General features: G+C 41.9%; 2 protein-coding genes across 2 annotated transcripts in view; both read right to left on the bottom strand.

The window, feature by feature from the left end:
* Positions 1–3600, bottom strand: part of HTR6 (5-hydroxytryptamine receptor 6) — a 10206-nt gene extending 6606 nt beyond the window's left edge. The window contains exon 1 of the mRNA XM_060758826.2: positions 1–3600. This exon is cut by the window's left edge and continues 179 nt beyond it. Coding sequence (XP_060614809.2) covers positions 1–565 — 565 coding nt within the window. The 5' untranslated portion in view covers positions 566–3600.
* A 1983-nt stretch (positions 3601–5583) lies between these two features.
* Positions 5584–14535, bottom strand: NBL1 (NBL1, DAN family BMP antagonist). Its single transcript, XM_060758824.2, has 4 exons — positions 14454–14535; positions 9303–9500; positions 7557–7668; positions 5584–7342 (listed from the first exon to the last, which is right to left on the bottom strand). The coding sequence occupies exons 2-4, from the start codon at positions 9470–9472 to the stop codon at positions 7073–7075; spliced, it is 552 nt and encodes a 183-aa protein (XP_060614807.1). The 5' UTR covers positions 9473–9500; positions 14454–14535; the 3' UTR covers positions 5584–7072.

Raw genomic sequence — 14535 nt, forward strand, 5'->3', positions numbered from 1 at the left:
GGCATTCGTCCTCCTCCTCTTCATCCAGAGCAGTGGCGTTCCCCGACATCCAGAAGTCGAACTCCATCTTGTGCCACCCCATCTTGATGGGCAGGAAGGAGACCAAGGCGGCCAGGGTCCAGGTGGCCAGGATGAGGATCACGGCCCGCCCGGAGGTCATGCGGAGCTTGTACTTGAGCGGGGAGATGATGAGGAGGTAGCGGTCGAGGCTGATGACGCAGAGGTTGAGGATGGAGGCGCTGGTGGACATGACGTCGAAGGAGAACCAGACGGAGCAGAAGGCCCCCTCCAGCACCCAGCGGCCGTAGAGGCGGTTCAGCATGGCCGGCGGCATCACCACCGAGCCCACCAGCAGGTCCGACATGAAGAGCGAGACCAGGAAGTAGTTGGAGGTGTTGCGCAGTGAGCGCTGGGTGAAGATGAGCAGGATCAGGGAGGAGTTGCCCACCATGGTCAGCAGGATCACGAAGCTGAGGAAGGCCGCCACCCAGGCGTTGCCGCCCGGGAAAGGGGCCGCCCGCTCGCCCACCAGGCTGGCGTTGCCACGGCCAAGGTCCCCTTCCATCTAGGAGGCACGAGCCCACGCGACGGAGCCAAGTCTGGCCTAAGTGCTCACTTGTTCGCCTTGATGCTGGAGCTAGGTGCCCATAGGAGTAGGATGCCACAAATGATGGTCAGGTATCCTGTGCCCACATTCTCCTTCCATCAAGAAGTTGAGAACCTAAATAATGGAGAAATCTAGTCATGTCCAAGTGCTCAACCCAAATTATTGGAGATGTCTGGCCCAAGCGTTCACCTGTTCACCTTGACGCTGGAGCTAGATGGCCATAGGAGAAGGCAGGATAAGATGGCAACCAGGGATGGATAAGGTGGGCAACCAAGGCTGCAGACTTCTGTTGTGGAGTCAGATCAAGTCCAAATGCTCACCGATTCACCCCAACCCCAGACCTAGGTACTGTTGGAGGATGAGGCGAGATAAGGTGGGCAGCCAAGGATTATGGGTTCTTCTCTGTCTGCTTTTGTCATGCTCCAGAGCCTTCTTCCATTGAGACATTGGGGACCCAAAGTATCAGGTCCAAATGTGCATCAATTCACCACAACATTGGAGTTAAATGGCCATTGGGTGAGGTGGGACAAGGTGGGCAACCAAGACCAAATAAGATGGGCAACCAAGAATGGTTGGTTATCCTCTGCCCACTTTGGTTGCACCCAGATTCTCCTTCCATTGAGGAGTTAGCAACCCAAATCAAGGAGCTCCAAGCTCTCACTGATTCGCCCTGACACCCTACTCAGATGGCCATCGGGTGAGGTGGGCAACCAAGCCTGAATGAAGTGGGCAACCAAGGACACTTGGTTATCCTATGCCCAAATTCTCCTTCCATTGAGTAATTGGGATGTCAAAGATGAAGTTGTGTCCTGATACAAGGACTATCCTATTCACCCCAACACTGGCACTAGGATCAAGTCAGATATATGGCAGGCAACCAAGGAAGCGTAGGTGACCATCAAGGGATAGGGCTGGTGACCAAGGGTGGTCCATTGTTCTCTACTCATTTTGGTCGTGCCCACAATTGTCTTTTATCAAAGAGTTGGAAATCTAAATTAAGGAGTCAGATAGGGTCCAAATGCTCACCAAACGATCCCAAAGCCAGGTGAACATCAGAAGAGGTTAACTAAGGTGGGCAACCAAGGCATGAGCAAGGATGGTCCATTGTTCCCATTTTGGTTGTGCCCACATTCTTCTTCTATCAAGGAGTTGGAAACCTGAATTAAGGAGTCAGGTCAGGTCCAAATGCTCACCAAATGACACCAGAACCAGGTGAACACCAGGAAAGGTTGACTAAGGTGGGCCACCAGGGCACTGGAGCGAGGGGACCATTACTGGAGATGTAATGCCTGTGTGTGTTGATGTGGAAAGCTGTTGTCCTTCCGTCGAGAAGTTGGAAAGCCATTTACAGAGTCGAATCAAGTCCAAGTATTCATTGGAGAGGTGACCCTCAAATAAGGTGGGCCACCAAGGTACCTTGGTTATCTCCTTTCCAATTTGGTTGGACCCCAAATCCTCCTTCCGTCGAGGGTTCTGGTTATCTCCTCCTCACTTTGGTTGGAACCCAAATCCTCCTTCCGTCCAAGGTTCTGGTTATCTCCTCCACACTTTGGTTGGAACCCAAATCCTTCCGTTGAGGGTTCTGGTTATCTCCTCCCCACTTTGGTTGGAACCTAAATCCTCCTTCTGTCGAGGGTTCTGGTTATCTCCTCCACAATTTGGTTGGAACCCAAATCCTCCTTCCGTCAAGGGTTCTGGTTATCTCCTCCACGATTTGGTTGGAACCCAAATCCTCCTTCCGTCAAGGGTTCTGGTTATCTCCTCCCCACTTTGGTTGGAAACCAAATCCTCCTTCCGTCGAAGGTTCTGGTTATCTCCTCCTCACTTTGGTTGGGAACCAAATCTTCCTTCCGTCGAGGGTTCTGGTTATCTCCTCCCCACTTTGGTTGGAACCCAAATCCTCCTTCTGTCGAGGGTTCTGGTTATCTCCTCCACGCTTTGGTTGGAAACCAAATCCTCCTTCTGTCGAGGGTTCTGGTTATCTCCTCCCTACTTCGGTTGGAACCCAAATCCTCCTTCCGTTGATGGTTCTGGTTATCTCCTCCCTCCTTCAGTTGGATCTAAATACTCCACATTCGAGGACCCAAACTGTGGAGTCAAAGAGGGTCCAAGTGTTCACAGGTTCACCCCAACGTCAGAGACAGGTGATGGTTGGATGATGTGGACGACACAGGATGTGTTCCTGAATCCTCCTTCCATTGATAATGTAGGAACCCAAATGATGGAGTCGAATCAGGTTCGGAAGACGATTCCAATTCACTCTGATGCCAGAGCCAGGTGAGTGAGCATCACTTCTTTGAGCCCTCCGCTTCCTAATCGAACTGTGGCTCCATCTTCCCCTTGCCGAGCTCCATCAATCACATCCGAAGCCAGGAAGAGAATGAGACCAAAATGCCGAAAATGCAGCCGGCCTCCTTCCTGCTGTGCTCTCTCTCGCCTCTCCTGCATCTCCCCAGAAAGTGCCGGCTTGAAGGATTTTCCCGTCCTTCCTTCCTTCCTTCGTTCCTTTCTTTCTCCTCCTCCTCTTCTCTCTCGTCTTTGGTACAAAAGGGGCAGCTGGTGTTCTTGGGAGCGACATCATGCTGCCGGAGCGTGTGTTGCGTTGGTGGGGGAAGCAGTGGTTCCGGTGGACGATGGGCATTCAAACGCATCCCAGCCGCTCTCTGTTTACCCTTCATCTGAAAGGCAGCACGGCGCACGATGCGCTGCATCTGTCCGAAAAGTACGGCGGAAGAAAGAATGATAAGCTGGCCATCGAAGAAGGACGAATAGACGTGCAAGAATGATACAAAAATATGTACAAGGGCATCAAAGAATGGTAGATGCCATGTGCATGGACGTCGAGGAAGGAGGACGGTATGAACAAGGGCATCCCAAGTGATACATGTACATATATGTATATGTGTGTGCACACAAAGGCATCACAGAATGCGAAATATATGGACATGGACATTGAGGAAGGATGAAGATATGAACAAGGGTATCCCAAGTGATACATGTACATATATGTGTGTGTGTGTGCACGCAAAGGTATCAAAGAATGTGAAATATATGGACATGGACATTGAGAAAGGATGAAGATATGAACAAGGGCATCCCAAGTGATACATGTACATATATGTGTGTGTGTGTGCACGCAGAGGCATCAAAGAATGCGAAATATATGGACATGGACATTGAGGAAGATATGAACAAGGGCATCCCAAGTGATAAATGTACATATATGTGTGTGTGCATGCAAAGGCATCAAAGAATGTGAAATATATGGACATGGACATTGAGGAAGATATGAACAAGGGCATCCCAAGTGATACATGTACATATATGTGTGTGTGTGCACGCAAAGGCATCAAAGAATGCGAAATATATGGACATTGACATTGAGGACGGATGAAGATATGAACAAAGGCATCTCAAGTGATACATGTACAAATATGCATGTGCGTGCATGTAAAGGCATCAAAGGATGCGAAATATATGGACATGGACATTGAGGAAGATATGAACAAGGGCATCCCAAGTGATAAATGTACATATATGTGTGTGTGCATGCAAAGGCATCAAAGAATGTGAAATATATGGACATGGACATTGAGGAAGATATGAACAAGGGCATCCCAAGTGATACATGTACATATATGTGTGTGTGTGCACGCAAAGGCATCAAAGAATGCGAAATATATGGACATGGACATTGAGGAAGGATGAAGATATGAACAAGGGCACCCCAAGTGATACATGTATGTGTGCATGTGCGCACGCAAAGACATCAAACAATGAGAAATAGATGAACATGGACATTGAGGAAGGATGAAGATATGAACAAGGGCATCGCAAGTGATACATGTATGTGTGTGTGCGCATGCAAAGACATCAAACAATGAGAAATATATGGACATAAAGGAAGGGTGGAGATATGAACAAGAGCATCAGAAGATATATACACACACGTATGTGTATGTATATTATGCACACACACACACACACATATATATGTACAAAGGCATCGAAGAATGAGAAATATAAATACATGGACATTGAAGAAGGATGAAGATATGAACAAGGGCATCCAAGATGATTATATGTGTGTGTATGTGTGTACATGCATGTGCAAAGACATCAAACAATGAAAAATATAGATATGGACATAAAGGAAGGGTGCAGATATGAACAAGGACATCAAAAGATCTACACACACATATGTATATATGTGTGTATGTATATATGTGTGTGTTTGTATATGTATGTGTGTATATATATATATGTATATGTATGTATATATAGTATGTATACATGGACATTGAGGAAGTATCATACCACCACCTACTGGCCATGGAGGGGAAAGCATCACATTTAATGGGTTTTAATGGAGTCCGACTCAACCAGTGGGTTTCATAGCCGAAAGGGGGATTCGAACCCCGGTCTCCAACATCATACAGTATCATGTTTCCTATTATATATATATGTGTGTGTGTGTGTGTGTATATATATATATATGTATATATGTATGTATGTATCCAGAGGCGGCCCTAGGTAATTTTCAACGGTAAGCAAACAGTATTTTGGCGCCTCCCCCCAATCAATCACTGTTTGTGTGCCATATTTGGTTCAATTCCATCACTGCTGGAGTTCAGAATGCTCTTTGACTGTAGGTGAACTATACATCCCAGTAACTACAACTCACATATGTCAAGGTCTATTTTCCCCCAAGAGCGCCTCAAGAGCGCCCCTGGGCAAAATCAACTATACTGCGAATGCTTACTTTGCATAATGGTTGAGCCGCCTCTGTATGTATCCTCACTACGGGAGAACATGCGGATCAAGATGAGGGCTCCACAGCCACCTACGGACCCACCGCCAAGACACTGCACTTGGAGGACCATCATCCTTGGGCTACGAGGGATCGCCTAATTAAAGTGTGTATATATGTATATTTATTTATTTCCTGACGAACCCAAAAGGAATGACCACCGTCACAGAGTTTAAAATCTAATTTATTTAACTACAAAGGTGAAACTAATAGCTTTTGTGAATCTGGAGGGGGAAAAAAATCAAAACAAACTAGTGATAATTTCTATGGGTATTTTCGATTCAGAAAACCAAAGAAAAGCCTCCTTTAAGAAACTACAAAACCTATTTGAACTCCATCCCGTCGCATTTCCCTGGATGGGTCCCATAGAGATTGCCGTTAAGTGCTCCATCCTTTGTGGACGTACAGTAGAGTCTCGCCGATCCGACATAAACTGGGCCGGCAGAACGTCGGATAAGCGAAAATGTCGGATAATACGGAGTCTCCGGCTGTTACCCGTCCAACTTGGTGCTAGACGCCTAGAATACTAACAACAGGGACTCAAAGAGTTAAGGCAAGGCAACACCCCGGGGCCGGAGAGGCCCAGCAGCAAATGCCTGGATACGGAAGAAGAGAGATGGAATGTCGGATAAGCGAAGGTCGGATAAGTGAGACTCTACTGTAGTATTTTTCTGATATTTATTTATTTCTCTCTTCAGTTTGCTTTGCAGAGCCTTTGGGATTTTGAGAAGTCTACCCCAGCCAATGAGACTCAGTCAAGACTTCATTTTGGAATATATCCCTCCCTTAAGCCCTTCAGTTCTCCCCCAGTTCACCCAGTATAGTAACTGGGAAGATACAAATAGAAGTGAGTCTTGTGCTTCCCTCTGTGATGCATCCAAAACAAAGCACCCGTAATTTTTGCCTTGTTTGACATCTAGAAAACGGCATAAGAGAAGAAGTCCCAAAACTCCCAAGAGAAGAAGTCCCAGAATCCTTTGGGATCAGAGGTTCAGCACTGAGAAGTTGGGATCAAGGGTTGTCTTGGCTTCCCAATTGGATGCGGCAAAGGCAATGTGATTTTCTCCATATCTACAAAATAGCGGAGGATAAGAATTCCCATTATCCCAGCATGAGACGTCCCAGAATCCCCTGGGATTGAAGGTCTGCCACTCTATTAATTGAGAAGACGGGATCATTAATGATGAGTTTGGTACTTCCCAGTTGGATCCAGTTAAAGCAAACTGCGGGGTCTCGTAATTTTCAGAATAACGGGAGAGAAGAAGTCCCGGAATCTCCAAATTAGGATTCCCAGAATCTCCAAATTGGGAGTCCCAGAATCTTTAGGGATTGGAGAGTCAGCACCCAATTCGTGGAGGAGATAGGATAAATAGGAGTCTCGTACTTCCCGGTTGTATACATCAAAAACAAACTGCGGTGGATCGTAATTTTCGAACTGGTGGAAGATGACCCAGAATCCTAAAACAAGGAGTCCCAGAATTCCTATAAAAAAAATCCCAGGGATTGGAGAGCCGGTACTCAATTGAAGGTGGGATAAATAAGAGTCTCATACTTCCTAGTTAGATATGGCAGACTGCAGAGTCTCGCAATTCTCAAAACAATGTATGATCAGAAGTCCTAGAAAACCCCGGGATCGGAGGGCGAGTGTTAGAGAGTCAGTCAGTGGTCTCCTCATCGTGATGGCGCTGGTGGTGGTGGTTGGAGGCCTCCTCCGAAGGGTGGTGGTTGTTGTGATGATGACCGCCGTACGGGTGCGGATTGGGGTTCTCGGCGGGCAGGTTGTCATCGGGATTCAGGTAGACATTGAAGAGGGCCCCTTCTTGGCTCTGCTCCTTGCCACAGGCCTGGCAGCTGCAATGGAGGATCTTCTCCACCAGCTTGTCCACTCGGGGGATCTCCTCGTTGGATGGACAGTCCAGCGTCACCTGCGAGGAAGGAAAGTAGGTGAACGGTCGGAGGGAGCAGTGATGGGTGCCGATGGAATGGAGAGGCCGGATGAGGAAGCCACTCTATTCCAGGAACTCGCTTTTGTGTATTCCCCACACAGTTTTGGACTTCCCCTCGTTGCGATCCCCAATGAATCCCAACCCCACATATGCCTCCCAACCCCCATGTCCCTGGAAAGGAGGAACCACTCACAATTTCCCAGAGGGACTGGGCCGGCATGCAGGAGTCGCAATGGACCAGTGACTCGGTGGACTGCGGGAAGGTGTTGGGGACGCTGTAGCTGAAGCATTGGCCCAGGCAGGCCCTGTGGAGGGAATGGGATATCATCATCATCATCACAACAACAACAACAACAATGCAACTGTACTGGAGGACCTAGGGATCCCAAGAGAGGCATTCCATCAGCACAGAGTTGTATTGGAGGACCTAGCAAGTCTCACAGAGATCTTCTATCCACATAGCTGTGGTATGATAATACTCATACTACTACTACTGATGATGATGATGATGATAGCTATTCTGGAGAACCTAGCACAACTTAGAAGGGCCTTCAATCCCCAAAGATATGATGATGGGTTGGAGGACCTAGGGATTCCAAGAGAAGCCTTCTACCCTCATTGATGATGATGATAGCTAATCTGGGGGACCCAGTGCTTCTTTGAGAGGTCTTCAATCCCCATAGATATGATGATGGGTTGGAGGACCTAGGGATTCCAAGCGAAGCCTTCTACCCTCATTGATGATGATGATAGCTATTCTGGAGGACCTAGTGCTTCTTAGAGGGGCCTTCAATCCCCATAGATTTAATGATGATGGGCTGGAGGACCTAGGGATTCCAAGAAAAGCCTACCCCCAGTGATGATGATGATGATGATGATGATGATGATAGCTATTCTGGAGGACCTAGCACTACTTAGAAAGGCCTTCAAGATGATGATGATGGGCTGGAGGACCTAGGGATACCAAGAGAAGCCTTCTACCCTCATTGATGATGATAGCTATTCTGGAGGACCTAGTGCTTCTTAGAGGGGCCTTCAATCCCCATAGATATGATGACAATGGGCTGGAGGACCTAGGGATTCCAAGAAAAGCCTTCTACCCCCATTGATGATGGTGATGATGATAGCTATTCTGGAGGACCTAGTGCTTCTTTGGGAGGTCTTCAATCCCCATAGATATGAGATGATGGGCTGGAGGACCTAGGGATTCCAAGAAAAGCCTTCTACCCCCATTGATGATAATGACGATAGCTATTCTGGAAGACCTAGTGCTTCTTAGAGGGGCCTTCAATCCCCATAGATATGATGACGATGAGCTGGAGGACCTAGGGATTCCAAGAAAAGCCTTCTACCCCCATTGATGATGATGATGATGATGATGATAGCTATTCTGGAGGACCTAGCGCTATTTAGAGAGGTCTTCAAGATTATGATGATGGGCTGGAGGACCTAGGGATTCCAAGAGAAGCCTTCTAACCTCATTGATGATGATAGCTATTCTGGAGAACCTAGTGGTTCTTAGAGAGGCCTTCTACCCCCATTGATGATGATGATGATGATGATGATGATGATAGCTATTCTGGAGGACCTAGCGCTATTTAGAGAGGTCTTCAAGATTATGATGATGGGCTGGAGGACCTAGGGATTCCAAGAGAAGCCTTCTACCCTCATTGATGATGATAGCTATTCTGGAGAACCTAGTGCTTCTTAGAGAGGCCTAATACCCCCATTTATGATAATGATGATGATAGCTATTCTGGAGGACCTAGTGCTTCTTCGAGGGGCCTTCAATCCCCATAGATATGATGCTGATGCAGTGCTGGAGGACACAGCAATTCCAGAGAGGCTTTCTATCCCTATAGAGCCGTGCTGGAGGACCTCATCTATTTCCCTGGAGAGACCTCCTACCACCCCGTAGGTGTTCTGCTGGGCCTCGCACCTGTTCTGGATGGACTTGGCCTCGCAGCCGCTGTGCCCCACGATCTGGGTGATGTTCTTGGCCTCGCACCAGGCGCTCTTGTCCGGGAAGAGGGCCAGCTTGTTGATTGGTGGCGGAGGCGCCCCGAGGACCACCGAGACAGAGAGGACCCCCAGCAGGACGCCCAGCATTGTGTCCCGCTCCAACAATGACCTACAACTGGGGAGGTAAAGAAAGATGGGAGAAAAACATTGGGATGTGTGGTTCCACCATGCCAAGCACTCCTGAAAGATGTGTTCCATGTGTTTTGGACTTGGACTCCTATAACATGGGTATGCAGATGATCCCTTGATTGACTTAAGTATCCAGTTCCAAGAGGACAAAGGCATGGGCTAACTTCGGCCCTCCCTCCAGGTGTTTTGGACTCCAACTCCCACCGTTCCTAACAACCTACCGGCTGTTAGGAATGGTGGGAGTTGGAGTCCACACAGCAGGTGGCGCTCTTGGACAGGGTTCCTTCCATGTACGCATTTCACACCACTTTACATAGATTTAAATCCACATGCCGTGCTTTAATTTACCCATGCTTTCATTTAATTTTAATTGTATTAATTAATGCAACGTGCCGTGCTTTAATTTAATATACAGGTGTACAAGGATGGCAATAGCTTAAGAAATCAAATTGGTGGGTGAAGAGGATGGATGGATAGATAGATTGATATGCAGATAGATAGATAGATAGATAGATAGATAGATAGATAGATAGATATAGATAGATATGCAGGCATATAGATAGATAGGTAGATATGCAGGCAGATGGATAGATAGATAAATAGATAGATAGATAGATAGATAGATATAGATATAGATAGATAGATGATAGATAGATATGCAGGCAGATGGATGGATGGATAGATAGATAGATAGATAGATAGATAGATAGATAGATATGCAGGCAGATAGATAGGTAGGTAGATAGATAGATAGATAGATAGATATGCAGATAGATAGATAGATAGATAGATAGATAGATAGATATGCAGGCAGATGGATAGATAGATAGATTTATTGATTGATATGCAGGCAAATAGATAGATAGATGATAGATAGATAGATAGATAGATAGATAGATAGATAGATAGATAGATATGCAGGCAGATGGATAGATAGATAGATAGATAGATAGATAGATAGATATGCAGGCAGATGGATAGATAGATAGATAGATAGATAGATAGATAGATAGATAGATAGATATGCAGGCAGATGGATGGATAGATTTATTGATTGATATGCAGTCAAATAGATAGATAGATGATAGATAGATAGATAGATAGATAGATAGATAGATAGATAGATAGATATGCAGGCAGATGGATAGATAGATAGATAGATAGATAGATAGATAGATAGATAGATATGCAGGCAGATGGATAGATAGATTGATTGATTGATATGCAGGCAGATAGATAGATAGATAGATAGATATGCAAATAGATAGATAGATATGCAGATAGATACATATGCAGATAGATAGATAAATATGCAGATAGATATACAGATAGATCGATAGACAGATATGCAAATAAATATATAGATAGATATGCAAATAGATAGATAGATATGAAAATAGATAGAGATGCAGATAGATAGATAGATAGATATTATAATAAAATATATAATGTTATTATCATTTTATTATATTATTATAATATTATCATTATATTATTATATCATTCTATTATTATAATATTATCAACATTATTAGTATAATATCATTATATGATAGTATAATAATGTTATATTATTATATTATATTAACATTTCGTTATCAATATTATAATATAATATGATAAAATATTATCGTTATATTATTATAATATCATAATATTGTTAGAATATTATCAAAATAATTATATAGAATCATAGAATCAAAGAGTTGGAAGAGACCTCATGGGCCATTCAGTCCAACCCCATTTTGCCAAGAAGCAGGAATATTGCATTCAAATCACCCCCGACAGATGGCCATCCAGCCTCTGTTTAAAAGCTTCCAAAGAAGGAGCCTCCACCACGCTCCGGGGCAGAGAGTTCCACTGCTGAACGGCTCTCACAGTCAGGAAATTTTTCCTCATGTTCAGATGATATAATTATTATTCTATGATAATATAATAATGTTATATTATTATATTAATATTTCATGATCGATACATGATATAAGACTATCATATAATATGTTATTATTATTATATTATTATTATTATTATTATTATTATATTCCATTATTATTGTTGTTGTTGTAGGTGTGTTTATAATATTTTGCTTTTTCCTCTCCTCAAAGCACGGTTGCGAAAGGTCGCCTTGGACCAATGTTTTGGCTTGAAGTTGGGATGGATCTGCACTCTGCACATGCACAGAGGACTCTATCCATTCGTGACAGCCCATTACTACTACTACTAATAATAATAATAACAACAACTTTTTTGTATTGTCGAAGGCTTTCATGGCCGGAATCACTGGGTTGTGGTGTGTTTTCTGGGCTGTCTGGCCATAGATGCAGGCGAAACATCAGGAGAGAATGCTACGGAGACATGGCCAAACAGCCCAAAAAACTTACAATACCTTTTTTTTGGTGTCCCACCCCCATCTCGCGGAAGGGACTCGGGGTGGCTTAATAAATAGGCAAAGGATCCCTCCCATCAAAGTCCCAACCAGGGCCGGCCCTCCTTAGCTTCCAAATCGGAGCACATCGGATGCCTTTTTGGAAAGCACGTTCGGGTATATTTGAAATATTTGCCTCAACTAGCACAAAAGCAATCAATATTACTATTGATATTATTAATTATTGATTATTATTATCTGTCGTATTGATTATTATTATCAGTCATTCCTCCTATTTCTATACAAATGCCTTTTTGGAAAGCACATTCTGATATATTTAGAATGTTTGCTTCAACTAGCACAAAATCAATCAATATTAATATTATTAATTATTGATTATTATTATTATTTGTCATATTTATTATTATCGGTCATTTCTTCTATTTCTATTCAGATGCCTTTTTGGAAAGTACATTCTGATCTATTTGAAATATTGCCTTGACTAGCACAAAAGCAATCAATATTATTTTTGATTATTATGATTATTATGATTGATTAATTATTGATTATTATTACCTGCCGTATTTATTATTATTATTATTATCGGTCATTCCTTCTATTTCTATAGATGCCTTTTTGGAAAGTACATTCTGATCTATTTGAAATATTTGCCTCGACTAGCACAAAAGCAATCAATATTATTATTGATTATTTATTATTATCATCTATTAATTATTGATTATTATTATTATTGGTCATTCCTTCTATTTCTATTCGGATGCCTTTTTGGAAAGCACATTCTGATCTATTTAGAAAGTTTGCCTCAACTAGCACAAAAAGCAATCAATATTATTATTGATTATTATTTATTATTATTATTATTATTATTATTATCTATTGATTATTATTATCTTCTGTATTGATTATTATTAGTATTGGTCATTCCTTCTATTTCTATTCGGATATTTATTTGGAAAGTACATTCAGATATATTTGGAACGTTTGCCTCAACTAGCACAAAAAGCAATCAATATTAATATTATTAATTATTGATGATTATTATTATTATCTATTGATTATTATTATCTGCTGTATTGATTATTATTAGTACCGGTAATTCCTTCTATTTCTATTCGGATGCCTTTTTGGAAAGTACATTCTGATCTATTTAGAATGTTTGCCTCAACTAGCACAAAAGCAATCAACATTATTATTGATTATTTATTATTATTATCTATTAACTATTAATTATTAGTAGTATTGGTCATTCCTTCTATTTCTATTCGGATATTTCTTTGGAAAGTACATTCGGATATATTTGGAACGTTTGCCTCAATTGGCACAAAAGCAATCAATATTATTATCTATTTATTTATTATTATTATTATTATTATTATCTGTCATATTTATTATTATTGGTCATTCCTTCTATTTCTATTCAGATATTTCTTTGGAAAGTACATTCGGATATATTTGGAATGTTTACCTCGATTAGCACAAAAGCAATCAATATTATTATTGATTATTAATTATTGATTATTATTAGTATCGGTCATTCCTTCTATTTCTATTCGGATGCCTTTTTGAAAAGTACATTCTGATCTATTTGAAATATTTGCCTTGACTAGCACAAAAGCAATCAATATTATTATTGATTATTATTTATTATTTATTGATTATTATTAGTATCGGTCATTCCTTCTATTTCTATTTGGATATGTCTTTGGAAAGTACATTCGGATATATTTGGAACGTTTGTCTCGACTAGCACAAAAGCAATCAATATTATTATTGATTATTATTATCTATTAATTATTGATTATTATTATCTGCCGTATTTATTATTATTAGTATTGGTCATTCCTTCTATTTCTATTCGGATGCCTTTTTGGAAAGTACATTCTGATCTATTTAGAATGTTTGCCTCAACTAGCACAAAAGCAATCAATACTATTATTGATTATTTATTGATTATTATTAGTATCGGTCATTCCTTCTATTTCTATTTGGATATGTCTTTGGAAAGTACATTCGGATATATTTGGAACGTTTGCCTCGACTAGCACAAAAGCAATCAATATTATTATTGATTATTTATTATTAGTATCTATTAATTATTGATTATTATTATCTGCCGTATTTATTATTATTAGTATTGGTCATTCCTTCTATTTCTATTCGGATGCCTTTTTGGAAAGTACATTCTGATCTATTTAGAATGTTTGCCTCAACTAGCACAAAAGCCATCAATACTATTATTGATTATTATTGATTATTTATTGATTATTATTAGTATCGGTCATTCCTTCTATTTCTATTCGAATGCCTTTTTGGAAAACACATTCTGATCTATTTAGAATGTTTGCCTCAACTAGCACAAAAGCAATCAATATTATTATTGATTATTAATTATTGATTATTAATATCTGTTGTTTTCTTCTATTTCTATTTCCAGTACTTGTGCCTTTTGAGGACGTTTCAAGCCATTGTTTTTGCCCAAGTTTTTGGGTCAGGAAAAAAACAACTCGCCAAGCGAAGCCTTCTCCAAAAATGGAATTCAATCTGATGACTTACCATGGAATTAATGAAGACGGGAAGGAAAGGCGACGTGCTTGGATGGACAATGTCTTCCACCATCCGAAAGGATGAGAATCGC

This window comes from Anolis sagrei, chromosome 13 (assembly GCF_037176765.1).
Source record: "Anolis sagrei isolate rAnoSag1 chromosome 13, rAnoSag1.mat, whole genome shotgun sequence".
NCBI lineage: Eukaryota > Metazoa > Chordata > Lepidosauria > Squamata > Dactyloidae > Anolis > Anolis sagrei.

What these genes read in the sequence shown, in the direction of transcription:
- NBL1 (XM_060758824.2), bottom strand. Translation starts at nt 9,472, where the DNA reads ATGCTGGGCGTCCTGCTGGGGGTCCTCTCTGTCTCGGTGGTCCTCGGG. An exon ending in GCCAAGTCCATCCAGAACAG is followed by an intron (nt 7,669 to 9,302) that starts GTGCGAGGCCCA and finishes TTCCCTCCACAG; the next exon opens with GGCCTGCCTGGGCCAATGCT. An exon ending in CCCAGTCCCTCTGGGAAATT is followed by an intron (nt 7,343 to 7,556) that starts GTGAGTGGTTCC and finishes CCTTCCTCGCAG; the next exon opens with GTGACGCTGGACTGTCCATC.